Genomic DNA, 19,491 nt, shown 5'->3' on the forward strand with positions numbered 1-19,491 from the left:
TAGTGTTTTTCACAACAAATTAGATAATAGAAACATCCGACGACGGCGTCATTCGAGAGCTTCCGACGGACTGACGACAGTGACGACGCGTGTCACGGGGGAGGGGTGCGGTGAAAAGCGATTACAAGTGGCTGAGAGATAGAATCAGTGCCTAATCCTCGTTAATCGATTCAGAACGATTTTTAAAGGTTTTTTTTTTTTTTTTGATAAAATAAATAATATTTGCGTATGGAACTAAAGAGCCATAGCTTCACGTCCAAAGAGCCACATGTGGCTCGCGAGCCGCAGGTTGCCGACCCCTGCTCTAGACCAGTGTTTCTCAACCTCTAACGAATCGTCGCCCTCTTCAATGTAGTTTGTCCCCTTCAATAAAACCGTTATGTAGTATCGCCCCCTTCACTTCAAAATTCCGATGCCGAGGGCCAAGGCTAATGCTAAATTCGTACTGCATCGAATAGACTAGTGACTAGTATAATGTTATTTGTTTAATTATTGTATGATATAATGGATAAAATATCTAATTATTCTTAATATAATGTTTTACTATATCGCCCAGAAAATTGTTTTTCACCCTCAAAATATAAATTGTTACTAATTGACCCCTCAACATGGAAAAATGCCCACATGGGGCGATATCGCCCCCGTTGAGAAACACTGCTCTAGACCTTTGTTGTTAAAATGGTTAGGAACTAGTAAAATAAAAGTAATACAAAATAAACAAACAGATAAAGTTAAAATACATTATCTTAAAATGGAATATGTATTCCAGGTTTTTGAAAAATTAAAAAAAGGATTTAAAAAATTACATATTATTTTGGTACCAGATCATATGAGAACTATAGAGAAAATGATTAATATAAAAATAAGGAATATAATGTTTTAGAAAATGATGATGTAGTTTATTCATATTATTGCAGCTGTTTACATAAAGATTTATTGATGAAACTGGAAAAAAATTAAATATTAGATTTAAAGAACACATATATGCCATTAAAAATTTAATTTCATCATCAGTGGCACAACATTGTAACAAGGATGGTTGTGAAATTATAAAAAATAGTATTAAATCTATAATGACAGAAAATAATCAAATAAAAAGAAAATTACAAGAACATATTGAAATCTCGAAAGTACCTGAAGAAGATAGAATAAATAGCATGGGACTGAGGCTAAATGAGGGGTGGAGGGATATTAAAGAATTTGAGATTGAGGCAAAATTGATGCTGGAGTGTGAGACATCATATTGAGAGTGACAAGAGATGGAAAACAATAGTGTGTGCTGTTAAGTATGTTTTAAATTTATATTATATTTGAGTAATTTGTTGTTGATGGTTTTATTCTTTTATAAGTGTTTTGTGAAATGAATTGAGTAGTACCTATCCTAATGTAATGATAATTATTGCAACACTAACTTGTAATAAATGATGCTATCTCTGAAATTGGAAAGAAGAAAATGTAGAATTTACCATTTCCAAATAATTACAATTTGTCATTGAAAAATTTTTTATTTAGTATTTATTTAATTTTTAGTATATTGTAATTTATTGGTTTTACATTATGTAAATTGTGCACTGTATTTATGTTAAAATTGTTAGTCTGGAATTGCTTCTTACATTGTGATGGTATAGATATTTTTGTGTTTAATACTGTATCGATATATGTAGGCTGATGAGTGGTCTATATACCCAAAGTGCATTCTAAAACTTGATTGTGGATAATTAAAGGCTATTTTTTTTTTTAAATTTAGTTTGTTCCAGACATTCCCTGATATGATAAGCCCTTCAATTTATTATAGCTGTATTTATTAGGCTAATCAATTTATACTCAATTTACATTGTGGGCTAGAAGCATTATTTACTAATTGAATGGAACTGTTTATTGTAAAATATTTGGGATTCTAAAATGACTTATTTGAACATGGATACTGAAGATGGCCTAATTTAAGTCCAATGATGTTTTATAAATAAGCAGTAAACAGTTCCTGAAATAAAAGTTATCATTTGAATGAATAACTTATGGCAATTGCATTTTATTGGCTGCATATTGATTCCGATAACAATATCCATAATTACAATAAATGGGTTGTGTCATATTTGTGACGTGTTCTTTCTTCGAATAGAAAAGTAATTACTGTAAATTGTTTTGTTGCCAATAAATGGTTTGTCGAGCAAGGATTGTCGTCTTTTGTCATTCCAAAATTTTTAAACTTTTAAGTGTTTCCATTACTTCCTATTATCTGAGAAGATATTTAAAATTGTTCCTCTTAAAAAACATCCATTGCGTGTCTAGTGTCGCGGGAATGATCTTGCAGAAATAGAGGACAGTGATATCATTGCCGTCCTTTGTTTTTTATCCAACACTGTTGTTTAGAAATCTTGTATAAATTTAAATATTCCGCAATTGTTTATTATTTTCTCGATTTAAAATAGTCTTTATTATGAAATTGGTGAAATTTGATTAAAAACAGCAAATATATTTACTGTGTAACTATGAAATGTTTACTATATATCAAATTATTACATTGTTTTCTTAGAACTGAAATTATGGGTGCTTCTAAGTGATGAGTATACTGATTACTACATGTATGATAAAAATCCATTACCATGCAGCTAATCAGCTGGATGTTTGGATGCTTTTTTTATTCCTAGAAGTCATCAAACTATTTGTGAGCTAGAAATTGAGAATTTGTTATACAGCAATAGATATAATAAGTTTTACTATGCATCATTGTGAATGTTTCATTTCTACTATATACTAAAAAGAGAGACTGCTTAGAAGCACCCTGTTTTTTAGTGTGTTAAATATTAATTTGCATAAATTTAATTACAGATGAGCAGCAAAGAAAACTCTCAAGGTCAAAATGTAAGTAATTATAAAATATTTTAATATTTTTTAATAAACAATAAGTTTTCTCTTTATGTAATGTGTGTTCTGGAGAACCTTGTTTGTAAAGGAGGGTTTCTCATACGGATGCATATAATTTTACTATTTTAAGAAGATAAGTTTTGCAACTTCCAAAAATGCTGAAAATATGAGAAATTATTTCTTAGTAGAACAAAGAAAATTGCAACTGCTTCTGTTCTGTTTTAACAAAAATTGGAAAAATATACATTTAAAAAAAATTAATAATAATTATTTTCATATTAAATGGGACCCTTTAATGGAATAAAGGGTATACAGTACCTCAATTGGTAGTACCAAGTGTTCTAAAAAAGTAAGAAGAAAAAAGTTATAAATGTACATAACTTTGAAACAGTTAAATAAATTGATCAGAAATTAAAACATACTATAATTAGTCTGTTTTAATTTCTGTATTATGTAAAGTTTCATTGAACTTGAGGCAGGCCAGAATTTATATACCATAGTTACCTGATAGTACTTTATTAATTGAGAGCCTGTTTGAGGAAAATATGATTGTGTATACAGGTATACCTCGCCTTACGTCGGTAATTGGTTCCAGGAGAATGACTTAATTCGAAAAACGATGTAAGTCGAATTTACTTGTCTCCAAATCTACTTGTCACTAGGCTAAACCATAAATTGCCAATTCCGGTTCTGTATTTTATTTATTAATGCATTTTTAATAATATATGGTTAATAAGGATCTATTTTAAGCTTACAAACAAACAAATTTTAGTTTTTAATATAGTACAGAAAAAAATAATCTAAATTTACGAATGCATGTACTGTAAATACAGTATATACTTGTAAATGTATATATTTTAATATGATTTTATGTGCTTTAAACATTTTTCTAGTGATATTACGATTTCAATATTTGTGGCGGACAGACGTAAAGTCGAATAAAATGACTTAAACTTGATTTTTATTTTTCCATATACTTTTTTGACAAACGACGTATAATTGGGAACGACGTAAGTCGAGGTATAACTGTACTTGCAATATGTTGTTAGAAATGGTCGAGTAGCTAAAGTGGCAGCCCTATTGCTCTAGGGAACCTGAGATTGAACCTGGGAATTTTTCTGGATCTGTTCCCGATATCTAGGGCCTCCACTATTGCACCCGGCTGTCCCGTCGTGTGCCTGGCAGAACCCATAATGGGCTTGCTAAAAATGCTTTCTTAGTGACCTCACCAGAAAGTTTAAAAAAATGTTAGAAGCAATGATAAAAGAAAATGTGTTAGTTTTTTCTAAATGTAAATCTTTTTCATGCAAAATGGACATGTATTGCATAGTATTTTTATTTCTTACCTCAGTTTTAAGGAAGCTATTTCAAGGTATTTTAAAGATTTTTAATGAATTTAAAATAATAAGCATGTTTTGAGATTCTGACATATTTGAATTGATTAAATATCTATCTATTAACATTGGTTTTTCTGCTTAATTCTTCAGTTTCAAATAAAAAAGTTTTCAGATTGCATAATGTTTTTATATCCTAGACATGATTCTGTTGTGTCGTTAGTCTAGGGAAAGAATCAACTTGAGAGTAATGTCACTTCTGTTAAACCAATCAGCACATTTGTTAACGATGTCAGGACTTTTTGTTTAATGTGTTGGGCAATATGTGACTTTTCTGTTAATTGTGTTAATTTTCTACAGTATCCATTAACTGTAAAGAATCATGTGTTCAACTACTATTATAGCATACTTTTTCATGTTCCAATACCAGAACATGAAGCTTCCATAAAACTTTATAATGGCAGTGACATGTTTAAAAAATGTGGAAGAAACCAGAAATAACTTTCCATAACTAAGCAATATGTGGTCAATGCTCATTGGTTAATATCCAAGTTGATTCTTTCCATAGTAATAGGCCTGAAAAATTGCTGCAAAAATTTATGAAAGGTGCTAATGAAATGTTATGTATATGTGGTAAAAGGTTGTTGGTTTCTGCTTTTACAGTAACTTCTACAGGTTCTTTAACAGTATATAAAACTGTATAGAGTTAAAGCAAGAGTTAGAATAATGACTTTCCAACCTGCCATAAGTACTTCTGTTTAGAGATTGCACACCGCAAAAGTGACAGTACAGCAATAATAGAAGACACTAAACAGGAAGTGAAGCATACCTAGAACACCATCTAACAACTGTTCATTTTTTCTCCCATTACTGTTGATGCCCTTTCCAGAAATTTATATTCAAAAATTATTCTGTATTTGCTAATTCTAAAATTTTATTGTCAAAAGATTTATACTAAATGTCTGAGAAGACTTGGCTTAAAATGAGTGTTTTTGAATACTTCACTATAACCACAGATGGAATTCATTGTGTGGATGAAGATGGCAGCGGTGATAATGGAAAACTCTGTGAAAAAAAGACAGTAAGCATTTTCATTTTTGATAGGAATGCCTGATGATTCACTTGAGTGATGAAATGCCATTCTGGATTAATTATAATCAAAATATATTTTAAATTACTATTTAGAGGTAAGTGTTAGAGACATAACTAAAATTTTGAGTTGGAGTTGGGGGCTGGTCTACTGACTCCAAAGTCCTTGAAGAAATGGGGTTGGTTGTAAAATCACACACTAATGGTTATGAGCACGATCCCGAGAAAGAAGCCCGTGTTTCCATAGCATTGGTGCTTAGCCAAAGAAAAAAGTTAATGACTGTTTTCTTTTGAGTTGACTCAATATGTCATTGCATTTTTCAACATTACTTGCAAATGTATCTGTATTGTTTGACAATATGCATGATAAAATATTCAGATTTTTAGATTAGTTTTAATTTTATGAAATAATTTCTATAAAGCAGGTAGCTAATACAAGTACTCAATATACTCTTCATTACAGGTACCTTTTAAGTCTACCGAGAAAAAGGAAGTTCTACAACCCATCAACACAAATATAAAAACAAGTGAAGAAAGTTCAAAAGAGAAGACCTCTCAAGATAAAGGAAAGTATGTTTGAATATGTGTGAAATTATTTACAACAAAAATATAAATGTGTACAATTTCAATTATGGTCGAATTCGGTTATAATGAGTAAGCGGGAACGAGGTGAAGTTGCTCATTATAGCTATTACTTATCTATTTGTTGTCGGTAAAATATGCCATTGTATTTTTGTAAATGACACTATTGCGTTAATATAATAATATGACATAAAAAAACATATTGAAAAGATTTTTATTAAAAATTTTTAAAATAAAGAAACAGAACTAATAGCAGTAAACAATAAAATAATCTATAAAATAACTATTAAAACAATAGAGAATAAAAATTGTTTTATATCAGGTGAAATTGTGATGCTCAATATGACTAATACGTCACACACATTCTACAACCACTTTCTAATCAAGACTATTGAAATAATGAACAGGAGGCACTATTATCAAACAGCCACATTTACTTTATTTTTAAAAAATTCCATATTTATAACATCATTATTTTGATAGTCTCAGTTAGAAAATGGCTGTAGAATATAAATATAATGTACGCTGTTTTAGTTATATTAAACATCACAACTTCATTTGATAAAAATAATGTTTTATATATATATATGATTCATGACTTCCAAAAAATGTCCATTGCATATTGTGCTTTGTTGATTGATAGCACTGATTTTTGTTTTTGTTCCTTTGTATTTCTCCATCCTGTTATCACTTATATTGTTTTTATCATCACAGCACAATTTTTACGATATCAGTTTTGGTAGGAAACTATGATTAACCATCAGCAGCAAGCCCAAAGTTTTCAATTTCATTCTTAAAAGAGTTAAGGCTATTGCTTTCTAACCAATCAGAAAGAGTTAAGTTTTCTTCTTGTATGTTTGTATCTGACATTTTGCATGTTGACAGTTTAGATTTAATGAAATTGTTGTGATTAGTAACATTATTTTATGCATTATATAATAAATTTATACATTCTTAGTTTTGCCCCATTTTCTCTGATTTGTTAAGGGCTGGTTGCACGAGTTTTAATCTCAATGTTAAATGCACTTTAATCTACAGAATTACCCTTGATGTGTTGTATGGGTGTAAACCTTTAAGATAAATTGCCGAATAAATTAACGTGTCTGTTTCAGATGGTTAAAAGTTTATTCTGTACATTAGCAAAGAAACAAGATAGATTACTAACTTAGATTCATTTATTTTATTTATGAATAACCTTTATTTAGAATATTTTAAAGGAAGTTTATCATAATAGTCACAGAATATTTTAAAGAAATGTCATTATATACTCCAATCCATCTGATGCTTGTGGTTCATCGTTTATTGTTCCTTCGTCTTGCATACTATTGTTCTTGCAGGGTCATTAGGATCCTACTCTTGACATAACTATGTAGTAAGGATTTTTTGGGTAACTGACCTGTAGCTGTCTGATGAGTCAAAGAAACTTGTGCAGCAAGCATAGCTTATTCTTTAGATTAGGGACAAGGTTAAATTTATTCTGTAGTTTATATGGTAACTTATGCAACTGGTCTTAAATATAATACAGTGGTGCCTCATACTCCGAATTTAATTCATTCCAGAAGGCCATGTGAAGTCCAAATCAATTTTTCCCAGTAGAAATAATAATAAGTGAATTAATTTCCAGATCCTAAACAATACTCATTTTCATAAACTTAAAACAGCAAATACACATAATTTGAGGTAAAAATAAGATAATTAAATGCCCTAGTAGTAAATTAAGACATGAAAACAATAATTGAAACATATAAATACTTTATAATAAAATTAAAATTGTGTTCACTGATCACACATTGTTGATTTCGGCATTTTAAACATTGCTACCAGATCCATCGCACATGTATTGCTTTCGTGCTTTGTGAAAAGTTTTTTTTTCATCTCAATCATTGATACTACAACCTTCCTCGTAGACTTTACTGCTTAATATTGTATTCTTTCTTTAGAAGCTTATTTTAAACTTTTTACCTCACATTTTATTCAAATAAAATCAAGTTGAAATGTATTATGCTTTGAGTTTCAGAAAGACTATAACATCTTGCAAACAGTAAAAACAATTTGTACTGTGCATGGGGTAGGTGCTCCTAAACTTTAAACATGTCAAATGTGGTTTAAAAAGTTTCATTCAGGAAATTTTGAGCTAAAGGATGTGTATATGTATATATATATGTGGTGTCTAAAGATGGCTGGGCTGGGTGTTAAGAAGCATATGCAGAACACAGTTTAAGAAAAAATATGAAGAACTATGACATACAAGGTGCGTTTCATAAGTAATGTGACCTAATTCATAAAAAATCATTTATTGAACATATTCTTACAATTAGTCAAAAATCTTCGAAATAGCACCCTCCTGCATCAATACACTTGTGAAGGCAGTGTTTCCAGGCCTGGAAGACATTCTGGAAGGCCTCCTCTGGAATATCCTTTAGAGCTGATGTAACATAAGCTCTAAAGCTCATAAGCTCTGTTTTCAATCGTGTCCCAATGTTTCCCTTTCATGGTCCCTTTTACGTGAGGAAACAAAAAAAAAAGTCAGCAGGAGCCAGGTCAGGACTGTATGGCGGCTGTGGAACCAATGGGGTATGGGTCCTGGCCAGGAAACTGTTGACAATGAAGGCGCTGTGGCTTGGCGCATTGTCGTGATGAAGTTTCCGTGCCCTTGATGTCACTTTGGCAGCGCGCAACCCTCCTTTTCAGTCTTTTGAGCACTTCCAAGTAGAAAGCTGCATTTACAGTGGTCCTGGCAGGTATGAATTCGAGTTGGATAATGCCTCTGACATCAAAGAAGACAATGAGCATGGTTTTGATCCTAGACTTGCTCATGTGTGCCTTCTTGGGATGGGGCGACTTGTGCCATCGGAAAACTTGTGATTTGGACAAGCAATCACTCCCAAAGGTCTGCTGAATTAATGTAAAGGCGGACTTTCCAAGTTTAATGCAAAATTTGATAGCGTAAAGTTGCTCCACAAAATGATCCATTGTGCCGTGTTACATTAACTCAAAATGGGGTTTATGGGAATAAACATCCTCACCCACCGGCAGCTTGGAAGCAAATGAGACCGAGCGAGTTTTGAAGCTAACACCCCATGCTATCTAGTGCAGCAGGTTAGAACTAGATACAGCGTATCATCGTATCATGAAAAAATTGGTCATATTACTTATGAAAATGCACCTTGTATAATGACGTATATTTTAATACGATACAAAACAAAACGTGACAAAACGATGAATGCTAAACAAGTCATCTTGAAACTAATTATTAATCGTCTTGAAGCTGACACGTCATTTGCACTATGTTGTAACTCTAACGTTTTGTCTTTTTTCCCACCTGCGCTAGATGCCTGCACACAAAATCAGACTCAACCAAATCATGTCAACGTGGGGGACGGTCACCACATTTGGTTGTCCTAGATTCGTCTGGACCTCCAGCGACACTGAAATATAAAAGAAAAAAACAGAAAACAAACTGCAAAAATATGTCTCTGAAGAGTAAAAGTTTTAAGGTTGATCGTCTTTAAAGTCTGTCAAACGTCTGTCTTGGAAAATGAATAAGAAACAATTTTCGTCTTAAAACTCATTTTGTTGTCTTTAAACAGTTCTTTCATCTTTAAATGTCATTTGTTGTCTTTCCTCTTTCTCTCTTTTTTTTTTTTTTAGCATCTTCTTTTTCTTATCTTCTTGAAATTCATCTTAATGTTGGTCCTCTCACTAGCACTCTGGAATACCATTCCATGGTTTCAGAAATTCGGAACATGTTGTCGTGCCATTTGGTCTTTTGTAGTCTCCTTCCTTGACTATGTTGTATGTGTTTCCTCTTTTAACTTTCACAATTTTGTAGGGTCCAAGATACTTTGGTTTTAGTTTCAATTGCAGTCCAAATTGAGTCCTTTTGATGGCAACCAAGTCATTAACTCGATAAGGTCTAGCTTCTTTTTTCTTAAATTGTATGTCTTCTTATTTTTCTCTTGTATTTTAAAAATCTGTTGTTTAGGTGTCTTGGATGTTTTATTTTCAATCTGCTTTTTCTGTGAATTTTGTTGAACAGTTAATTTATTAGGAGTTTTAGCTGGAGTTTTGCTATTCATGCTCTTATCTGCAAATGACTGTCCTAAATCTCTGCCTTTATTTGGCTTTTTCGTATCCTCCTCCTTCATCTAAACTGTCATCGTCGTCATCATCACTTTCTTCTTCCTCTTCACTTTCATCACTTCCTACTTCAATATCACTCATATCATCATCGTCAAAACTGTTTTGATGGCTTCCTCTGCTTGTTAAGACTTCCTAAATCCTTGTCCTTGGTGAAATGGTCTTGGAGAACCTTGACCTCTTCCGTCTTTTCCCTTATTACAATGCTTATTGATTAGCGCATATAAAACAACAATCGGAGTCCCTTTTATTTTTAAGGAGGAATTCTTTTTAAAAGCTTCAACTGCAGCTTCTTCACTATCAAATGAAATCTGAGAAGTCCTGTTTGCATCTGAATTAAGATATACATTCACTGCTGCCGGAAATGCTTTTCCCAAATCTTTCATGGTGGCTTCATTAGGAATATTGCTAACAAATAATTTGTTTGTGTATATAATTCGTCTCTGTAATCCAAAAATTTTCAGTAGACGGACTCACAGCAAAACTTTTAGTTAGGAACTCACTTTTATTCTTTAAAAAATGACATATTCAGGTTGGTACATACACCCAACCCCTCCTCAGTGCTAATTTTTCAAAAAACAATAAAAAGCTATAATAATCAGTACATGACATAAATTACAAAATATTTCTACATACTTACTCTTAAAAATAAAATTTGTGTGTGGGCTACCAGTACATATAAACACCAACAATTGTTTCACATCACCTTAAAATTATGGTACAAGTTTAAAGAGCACTTGAAGTGTTTGCATTACATCACTTCTAAAAACAAATTACATTATGACAATTTTGTAGACTTAACAAAAGCATGAAAAAACAATACCTTACATACCTTTAAAATATGAATAGTATACTAACAATCCAATACCTCGCAATACATTAGAATTCTTCATTTAATCAATTGCAATAACTTCATTATTTATTACTATGTAATGCCCTCTATCATTTTGTACCAGCTAGAATCTATTTGTATACCATCAGAAATATTTATTAAATTATTTTGGTTTTTTTAATTTCTAAGTGTTCCTTAAATTTACATTTATATATGTCCTTTTCATGATGCAAAATTTTAATATTATTGCGATTAATTTTACAATTATTGTTTTTTGTGTGTTCATATACCATGGTGAATTTTTGTATCTCAACCTAATAGCCGCTTCATGTTCTTTTATTCTTACTTCTAATATACATCCTGTTTCTCCTATATAACTACATGGATTCATACAGTTATATTCTAATTTATATACAACTCCTGCCTTTTTTAGAGGATCTATATTTTTATGGTTGCTTCTATTCAAATATTTAGAAACATTATTTGTAATCTTATTGGTCAAAGATGGGGCCAAACATATCTTATCATTCTTAAGAATATTACTGAAATTTTCAAATATATCTTTTATGTATGGGAATTTTTTATATATTTTTTCATATTTATATTTTGTATTATATCTATTTTTTAAAAAGGTTGTTCTCCACTTATTAATTTTGAATTTTGGGTAATCATTCAGGATAAACTTAGTATCTAATTCTTCTAATTTAAGTTTAATATTATGTTCTTCTGTTATACGTTATATATATCTTATTTTTAATTCCATTTATATTTTATATATATATATTTTAATTTTTATATATATATTTTTTAATTCCATAAGGTATGAATTCTTTTTTATATAGTCTGGTATATAAGAATTGTAATTAGTGGTTAAGAGTGATGTAATGCACACTTCAAGTGCTTTTTAAACTTGTATGATAATTTTAAGGTGATGTGAAACAATTGTTGGTGTTTATATGTACTGGTAGCCCACACACAAATTTTATTTTTAAGAGTAAGTATGTAGAAATATTTTGTAATGTATGTCATGTACTGATTATTATAGCTTTTTATTGTTTTTTGAAAAATTAGCACTGAGGAGGGGTTGGGTGTATGTACCAACCTGAAATGCAATGTCATTTTTTAAAGAATAAAAGTGAGTTCCTAACTAAAAGTTTTGCTGTGAGTCCGTCTACCGAAAATTTTTGGATTACAGAGACGAATTATATACATAGCAACATACAGCAGTCCAGTTATATAGTAATATTATATATAATAATTTGTTTGTTTTGTGGGGCTTGGTAGTCGCCCGAGATTGACATCCTTGTGGGGTTGACCTTTGAGTTAAAGGTTACAACACTCGCTTTGCCCGCGATCTGTCAGGATGAGGCAAGAAAGCCTTTTCCTTATGCAGGTAGTGGTTTGCTGGACGCAGAGAGACTCACACAGAGACTGTATTTTTGAATTCAACACGTTTATTTGACAAAGACATCATGCTTACAGATCAGGCCAAAAAATGAACTATAACTGTCCTGACGTCCTGCAGCCTCAGATGATCTGGAAGTATGCACCAACCAGCGGGTTTTCGTCCTGGTTTCCGAGGACGTTCTCTTTTAATTCGGATGCGGGAAGTCCAGGAGGAAAGAAAGAGTCATTGGAAAGTTGGGTTCCTGATTTTCCTGTGTCGGGGTCTTCGGTCCTCTCAGTCTGTCCTTCGTTGCGAAAGCTTTTGGATTTCTCCTTTCTGTCACCCGAGTATCTGCAGTCCGTACACAGGATTGACGCTCTCAATCACCATCTTACAATCTCCTCATGTCCTTGGGATTTTGGGCTTTTATGATCTTTTTCTTCCCGAAATTCTGAGATTTTGGTTGGTCTGAATGCTGGTCCCCTGTGATTCTATTGGCCCCTTGGTCTGTTACCAGGGACACGATTCAAGCCGAATGGTGGTCCGGGCCGTTCCCCTCCGGAGTCGGGTCAAGCCCTTTTCCGGATGATGGACCCGTAAATTTTACCTAATGTCTATTTTTCTGTCCCAGAGAAGATGCAGCTGTCCTAGCCGCCGCCCCCTCTACAGGAGTGTCAGCAGGTCACGCTTTGAACTCTCTGTAAGGTGACTGTCCAAAGTTATCCCGGCAGTTGATCCCTCTCTCGTTCTTATGATTGACAATCGTGGATCTGTCAATTAGGTCTGGAATGCAACAATAAAATCGTCTTGCACCCCGTTCTTTGGTCACACTGGTCCTATTTACGTAATAAGTCACCAATATATTGACTTTAGCTCGACAGCCAGTTCCTGTCCAGGGGGTGTGTTGTCCCAGCCTCACAGTTTATATTTTGTTGATCTTGCTCCTTAGTTCTGTCTATAAATGCTTTGTTTTTGCTTTTGGTACCCAAAAAATCAACAAACAAAATTCTTTCCCTCTGATTTTCTTTTTTTCAAGAACCAAAAAATTATGTTCAGCTATTTTCTTACTCTTAAATTTTACAAAAGCATATCCTCCTTGCATACCAGAACGTTTTCTTTTTTTATTTGCTGGGAAATGTACAGAAATAATATCAGACAATAAAGCTTTTATCTCTTCTTCAGTGGTTCGTCTGGAAAACCTCGAATAAACAGAGAATGAATATCTCGGATCTTTTCTCCTCTGTTCTTCAGATGCTTTTAAATCAACTGAAGATACATCATTTTATGCCTTTTTTGCTGGTGGTTCTACAGCTTTTACGTTGAAAAAGAAACACCAAGTTTTGGTGCTTCTTTTTCATTCTATTCATCATCCTTTTTCTTTACGATTACAACGGGACTGCAATACAGTGATACCCCGAACTTACACAATAGGTAGGATCGAGCGATAACCGTGTAAGTCGGGGTATAATTTCGCAATTTGTCTAAAATCCAAGTAGGATGTATGTAAGCTAATAAATGTTCTCATTAATCTTATATCGTCTTTTGATTCGTTCACGGTTACAAGAAATCACCACATAGAGTCTCTCGAGTCTCCGTAGATATAACAAAAACAGAAATAAATAACACACAATAAATTGTAGCTATGTGTTGATTCCGCGCGATACATCCGAACATGTAAGCTGAAGAATAGTGTGGGGGGAGTGAGTAATCAAGAGCTGCATGGCGCTCAAACAAAAGACGAATTGACGAGATTTGAAAATCACGTAACCCTGGGTTCGCGTAAGTTGAGGTATTACTGTATTCTGAAAAACTTGGCCTTATTATTCCTTGCTTTAACCATTCAGCAACTTGAGTCTCGACAATCTTTTTCTTGAAAAATGGCAATCTATGTGGCTGATGAAATATCTGTTTGTGATTTTTAACCAAAATATTCAGTTTTACATTTGTTCTCTTAACTTCATGTGGGACATAATCCAAAACTAATTGTTGCACCTTACTTTTAAAAATATTAGAAACATCTGGTTCAATGTTTGCTTCGACTTTGTTGTAGTTAAATCAATTGGCAAAATAGACAGACAATTTATATCCTCAGCATATCGAATTTTATTTTTTATTGCGATACCACTTTCATTAATAGTTGTCTCACCCTGCATTAAAACATTAAGGCCTATGATGGCATCATAAGTCATTACATCATTTGCCACTACACACACATCAGCATAACACTTAAAATCATCAATTTGAATATTTTCTGTAAAACAGCCTAATAGATCAACTACTGATTTTCCAAATCCATTCAAAGTAGAATTAATTGGGAATAACCTCCTAAAGCTTAATTTATCAAAAACAGATTTTCTAAGTAACATTTGCTTGAGTTCCAGTGTCTATCACTGCCTTTATACTTATGTTACCAATTATTATCGTTTTAAACAATTTCGGTTCTATAGTAACATCTAAATTGGCAACTTCTGGTTTTGAATTTGACCTTGGGCATTCAGAAGCCTTATGGCCAAATGCTTTGCACTGGAAATACTTTAAACCTTTATCCTTATGAATACAATACTTAGAAATATGATTTCTCGAACCACAATTATAATAAATTCTATTGCTACGATTATCAACATAACCATCCTGCTTTATTTTTAGTCGCATTTTGTGTTAGATCTGTAATTTTCATAATTTGCTTTATTTCTATCAAAAGTATTATTATTTCTATTGTAAGAATCATGTTAAGGTATTTTCGATAGAGTGAAGCCTATACTCTTAACAGAATCACTTTTTATTAATTCATAAACTTTAAGTTTTTCTTTAAATTCCGACAAGTCTTTACATCCATATAAAATAGATTTGCTTTCATGTTTATCATTAATCCCTTTAATCACATAATGCATTAAAGCACCGTCATCTATTTTTTTGAAATTACATAACTCTTTCATCTTTAAATAATATTCCTGACCGGATTCAGAGTCCTGCATTTTGTGCTTACTCAAAAGCTCATGCAACCTAGCTGAATTAATTTCAAAAGAGAATTCGATCAGAGCTTGTTTTAGTTTTTGCCACGAATTAATCCCAGGTTCTTACATATAAGGAGGCATTACCACCAAGGGATCTTTTAGCAAAAATGAATTTTTGCAATTCAGACAAACTAAATAATTTAGAGGTATTTTCAAAACGTTCGATCCAATAAATAACATTCTTGTGCGGTTCTGCATTAAATTTAGAAATGGTACTTTCGATATCGGAATAATTAATAGTAACACTATGGAAAACAGAACTAGCTACAGCATTACTTTGTTCAGATTGGATAGAGGAATCGAGACTGCTTTTATTTTTATTCATATTGCACTGCATTGAAAATTTGCCTTCACCTTCAATTTTTTTATTTGGTTCGTCTGCTTCCGACTCGGAGCCAGACGAAATGTCGAGTCGGACATGCTGAGCTAAGGATTCCAAAACACACAAATCAGCTAGAATTCTTTTTGCTACTTCCAATTTATTGCCTTCGAAAGATATGTTTAAAATGTTAGAAATCATAATTAGCTTATTCAAGGAAAAGTTACTTTTTATACTTTTCAATTTCTTATTAAAATCATCACTGTTTAAAGCAAATGTAAATCCACTGAAATTTCTTATTCTCTTTTGGCTTGACTGATTGCTGTCGGTATCAAAAATAAATTTATGAATGATTTTGATTTTATTGAACTTGCAATTCTTCAATGCCATGCTTATTTCTTTTATATTATTTAGAATCATTTTAAGGAATAAAAATCTGCATACTCCTTATGCTGTTTCCGAGATGAGTGTTGATAGTATCCAAAAGTTTTCGTTTTAATTCAAAATCAACAAGTTTTTGTTTTGGCAAATCACAGTCAGTTCGAGAATCTCTTCATTTGCCATTAAACGTTTCAGTATAATCAGTAAATACTATGATTTCAATAATCCACAGCTATTTAAATCACTCTTATCCCACTCCTGAGAAATGTGGTGTCTAAAGATGGCTGGGCTGGGCGTTAAGAAGCTTATGCAGAACACAGTTTAAGAAAGAATATGAAGAACTTCTATGACATATAATAACGTATATTTTAATATGATACAAAACAAAACATTACAAAACAGTGAACACTAAACAAATCATCTTGAATCTAATTATTAAATGGATATTAATTGTCTTGAAGCTGACATGTCGTTTGCGCTATGTCGTAACTCTAATGGTTTCTTTTTTCTAGCCTGCACATGAAATCAGACTCAACTGAATCATGTCAACGTGGCAGGCGGGCACCACATATATATATAACCAAACACACCAAATAATAAAGTGGAAAAAAACACTGAAAACATTTAAGTGTAATGCAAGAGTGAGAGATGAGTTGGGTGCACACCAGATTGTATTTACACTTCAAACACATTTTTTTACTGTGAGTGCAGTTCAAACTTTGAAGGAAACTTTAGTCAAATTTAGTGTTTGAAGTATGAGGTATCACTGTACTTTAAAGTTTTTCATGCATTCATTGAGTAGGAGTTTGAGGATGAGCATGACTTTTCAATTAACAATAAAATTTTTCTTCTTTTCCTGAATAGTTCCTTGTTCTAGTTTGCTAATGTGTTTTCAAAAATATGAGATTGTATGTTTAAGATTTTTTTTGTTTGCAGTGTAATCAACAAGAAGATTGTTTTTACATTTTTAAACATTAAGTTTCATAAATTTTCTAATTATCTGAAGTTTCCTTTTATCAGTATATCATGGTTGCATTGTATGATGTGGAAATTATGGTTGGGAATGAGAGAGTACAAACAGGTCTGATCAGATAACTCAAAAGTTTGTACAGATGAGGACTGAGCTGGCTTTTTGATTTATTTTTGCTATCAACACATTTTTCTTCTTTAAATTTGTATGTAGAATCAGGTGTTAAACTACAACAAAACCATTTCATCAGCATTATCAGTCTTCATCTTTAAAATTTTCTGTTTTGTCCACAGACTGAAGAAAACTATAGTCTTTTATCATGTAGAAAGGATTCAGAAAAGCTCCTTTAAGCTCTCCTGCAAGTAAAGAGAATGTGGAGACCGCTATCGATGTCCAAGGAAATCGCACAAGATATCAACAATAACAAAGCTTTATTGTTAGACACGAGAACAACTATACAGGAGAAAAAAAATATGTACATCTTGCTTGCCTTGTGGTGAGGAGGGAGAGAGTTTGAGATTCGCATGTGATGACGTCACTCCGGGGTGACCAACTGTACTGAACCTGTGATCGACTCCAATCGATGGGCTGCCAAAGAACAACAACAATTTTGTCAGGACAATGCTCAAGCTAGTATGCCTGCATCAGTTTTCACAGAAATCAGGCCTCTTTGAAGAAGGTCTGGTAGAGTACCAGGAAATTCCCCACAAAAATCAGAACAATATTGTTTGCACAATCCTGGGACATACAACCTAGAATCATTAAGGTCCCTTTTGATCATCATACACAATGAGACTTTAGAAGAAAGGTGAAAGGACGTAATCTTGTGGTGGTCCATTTCACAACAGATGCTTAGAGAAGTATCAGGAAGGGAAATCACAATGCAATGTTATAACACAAAATCAATCCAGCAAACAAGAGCATGACTGATGCCAAGCTCAAATGCAGTGTGTTAGATAGCTCAATAGTAAACCCAGTTGAAAGAAGGATTTCTTAGCTTAAATCTTTGAATCTGGAACTTTAGAGACATTGGAAATGTTTGAGCAAAAGTTTCTCTGTGAAGATCTTTTTGCCCTTCTCATAGCTTTTTTTATACTGATGAGTGAATTAGAACTATACAATAAATCTCCCACTCACCAGTATGCTTACCTTAGTTAAATAAATTTACAGAGGTGAAGACCTCATAGAGCAACTCCTGATCCACCAAGGAACCAAATGATGGATGACCTTCTCTCGAGTAGGACAGCTAATGGTGTAGGACTCAAAAATGTGCTGTTGCATACTATCAAAAGCCAATTCAATGTCTGACACAGCAATCGAGAAGTAACCCAATCTGGAAACAGGCACTTTAAAAAGTGCTCAATCAGTCCTCTGGGATGTGAAAAGCAGTCCCTTTTAGTCTAGAAGCCAAGTTATGGGTGAAAGTAAAATTTCCATGATCATATAGGGAAGATTTATTCAGACAAAGACTAATCCACCATTCTGCTGCCTAAATCAGAGGAAGCTAGAGTAAGGTCCAGAATTTCCATATGTCTGGAAGTAACATAAGTAGGTTTGTTAGTTTGTTACTTTAAGATTACTGGCTCTGTACCACCAAAAAGTCCAGAGGATGTTTCTTCTGGGATTATCTTTACATTCCCAAACACTGTTGTGTGCATTTTCATCACAACCACTTAATAAAGGATGGTTGAAAAACTCTACCACAGATCTGACCTTCCCAGGAGATTCAATAGAATCACAAGGAGGAAAGGTGGAGAAAAAGAAAATCTCCTTAACACCATTAACATTAACCATTATGCATACAACAACTACATCTCTTGTCCAGATATCTAAGTTGAGGAATACTTGAATCTTTACTAAAAAATGCAATATTGCAGATCCTTGTCGGACGATTGGTAATAAAAAGTGCCATCTGAGTTATACGAACTCCTAATTTGAGTCCTGAAAATCCAGTGCTTTTATATCGGGGCTCTTTCGTGCTCTCACAGTGGCTCAACACTAGAAACCATCCTGCAGTGCGGGAGGTTGATTTGGATAAATTGTAGCATAATGATTTACCTTTAGTGACAGCACCACATTATGATGGGGTTTCCTGTGAGTCAACAGCAACAGGCCTGCTACTAAGTTCCGAAGCTACCGACAATTTGAACTTTGTATAACTAATGTGTTCATTACAATACTGCTTTCAAATTATCCCCACCCGAACAGATCGCCCTGTATTATTCTGAACTTATTTTCAGATGTTTGTTGATAACGAATTAAAATGGATATAATTGTTATAAGTTTAAATATTTTTATAGCTTAATGATTAAGAACATAAAATTTGGAATGATCTTTCTGTAATGTTTTAAATTAACATTAAACCCATTTTATGCAATTATATCTAATTATTAACAATATTTTATGCAATTATATCTAATTTCTTTACCTGTAGTAACTTCCCCTCCCTGTAAGAGCACTTTTATTCGTCACGTCAATGACCCATTTATGGATGTTGATGTCGAGGAGTAAAAGTAGAGCTCATTTTTACTTCTAAACGGATGCAGATGCAACAGCAGTCTCACATAATTTCCTATTG

At 32.8% G+C, this 19,491-nt stretch overlaps 1 protein-coding gene across 2 annotated transcripts in view; it reads left to right on the top strand.

The window, feature by feature from the left end:
• LOC111612703 (aurora kinase C-like) overlaps nt 1-19,491 on the top strand; it is a 39,788-nt gene that overhangs the window by 4,753 nt on the left and 15,544 nt on the right. The window contains exons 1-3 of one of the 2 annotated variants that reach the window (XM_023353976.1): nt 2,845-2,862; nt 5,147-5,280; nt 5,752-5,858. In XM_023353976.1, the coding sequence (XP_023209744.1) occupies nt 5,158-5,280; nt 5,752-5,858 (230 nt within the window). In that variant the 5' untranslated portion in view covers nt 2,845-2,862; nt 5,147-5,157. Of the gene's footprint in view, nt 1-2,829; nt 2,863-5,146; nt 5,281-5,751; nt 5,859-19,491 lie in introns of those variants that run through there. The other variant, XM_023354050.1, reaches the window with a different exon arrangement.

Source organism: Centruroides sculpturatus, unplaced genomic scaffold, assembly GCF_000671375.1.
Source record: "Centruroides sculpturatus isolate CEXI.00-Female unplaced genomic scaffold, Cexi_2.0 scaffold18, whole genome shotgun sequence".
Classification (NCBI taxonomy): Eukaryota; Metazoa; Arthropoda; class Arachnida; order Scorpiones; family Buthidae; genus Centruroides; species Centruroides sculpturatus.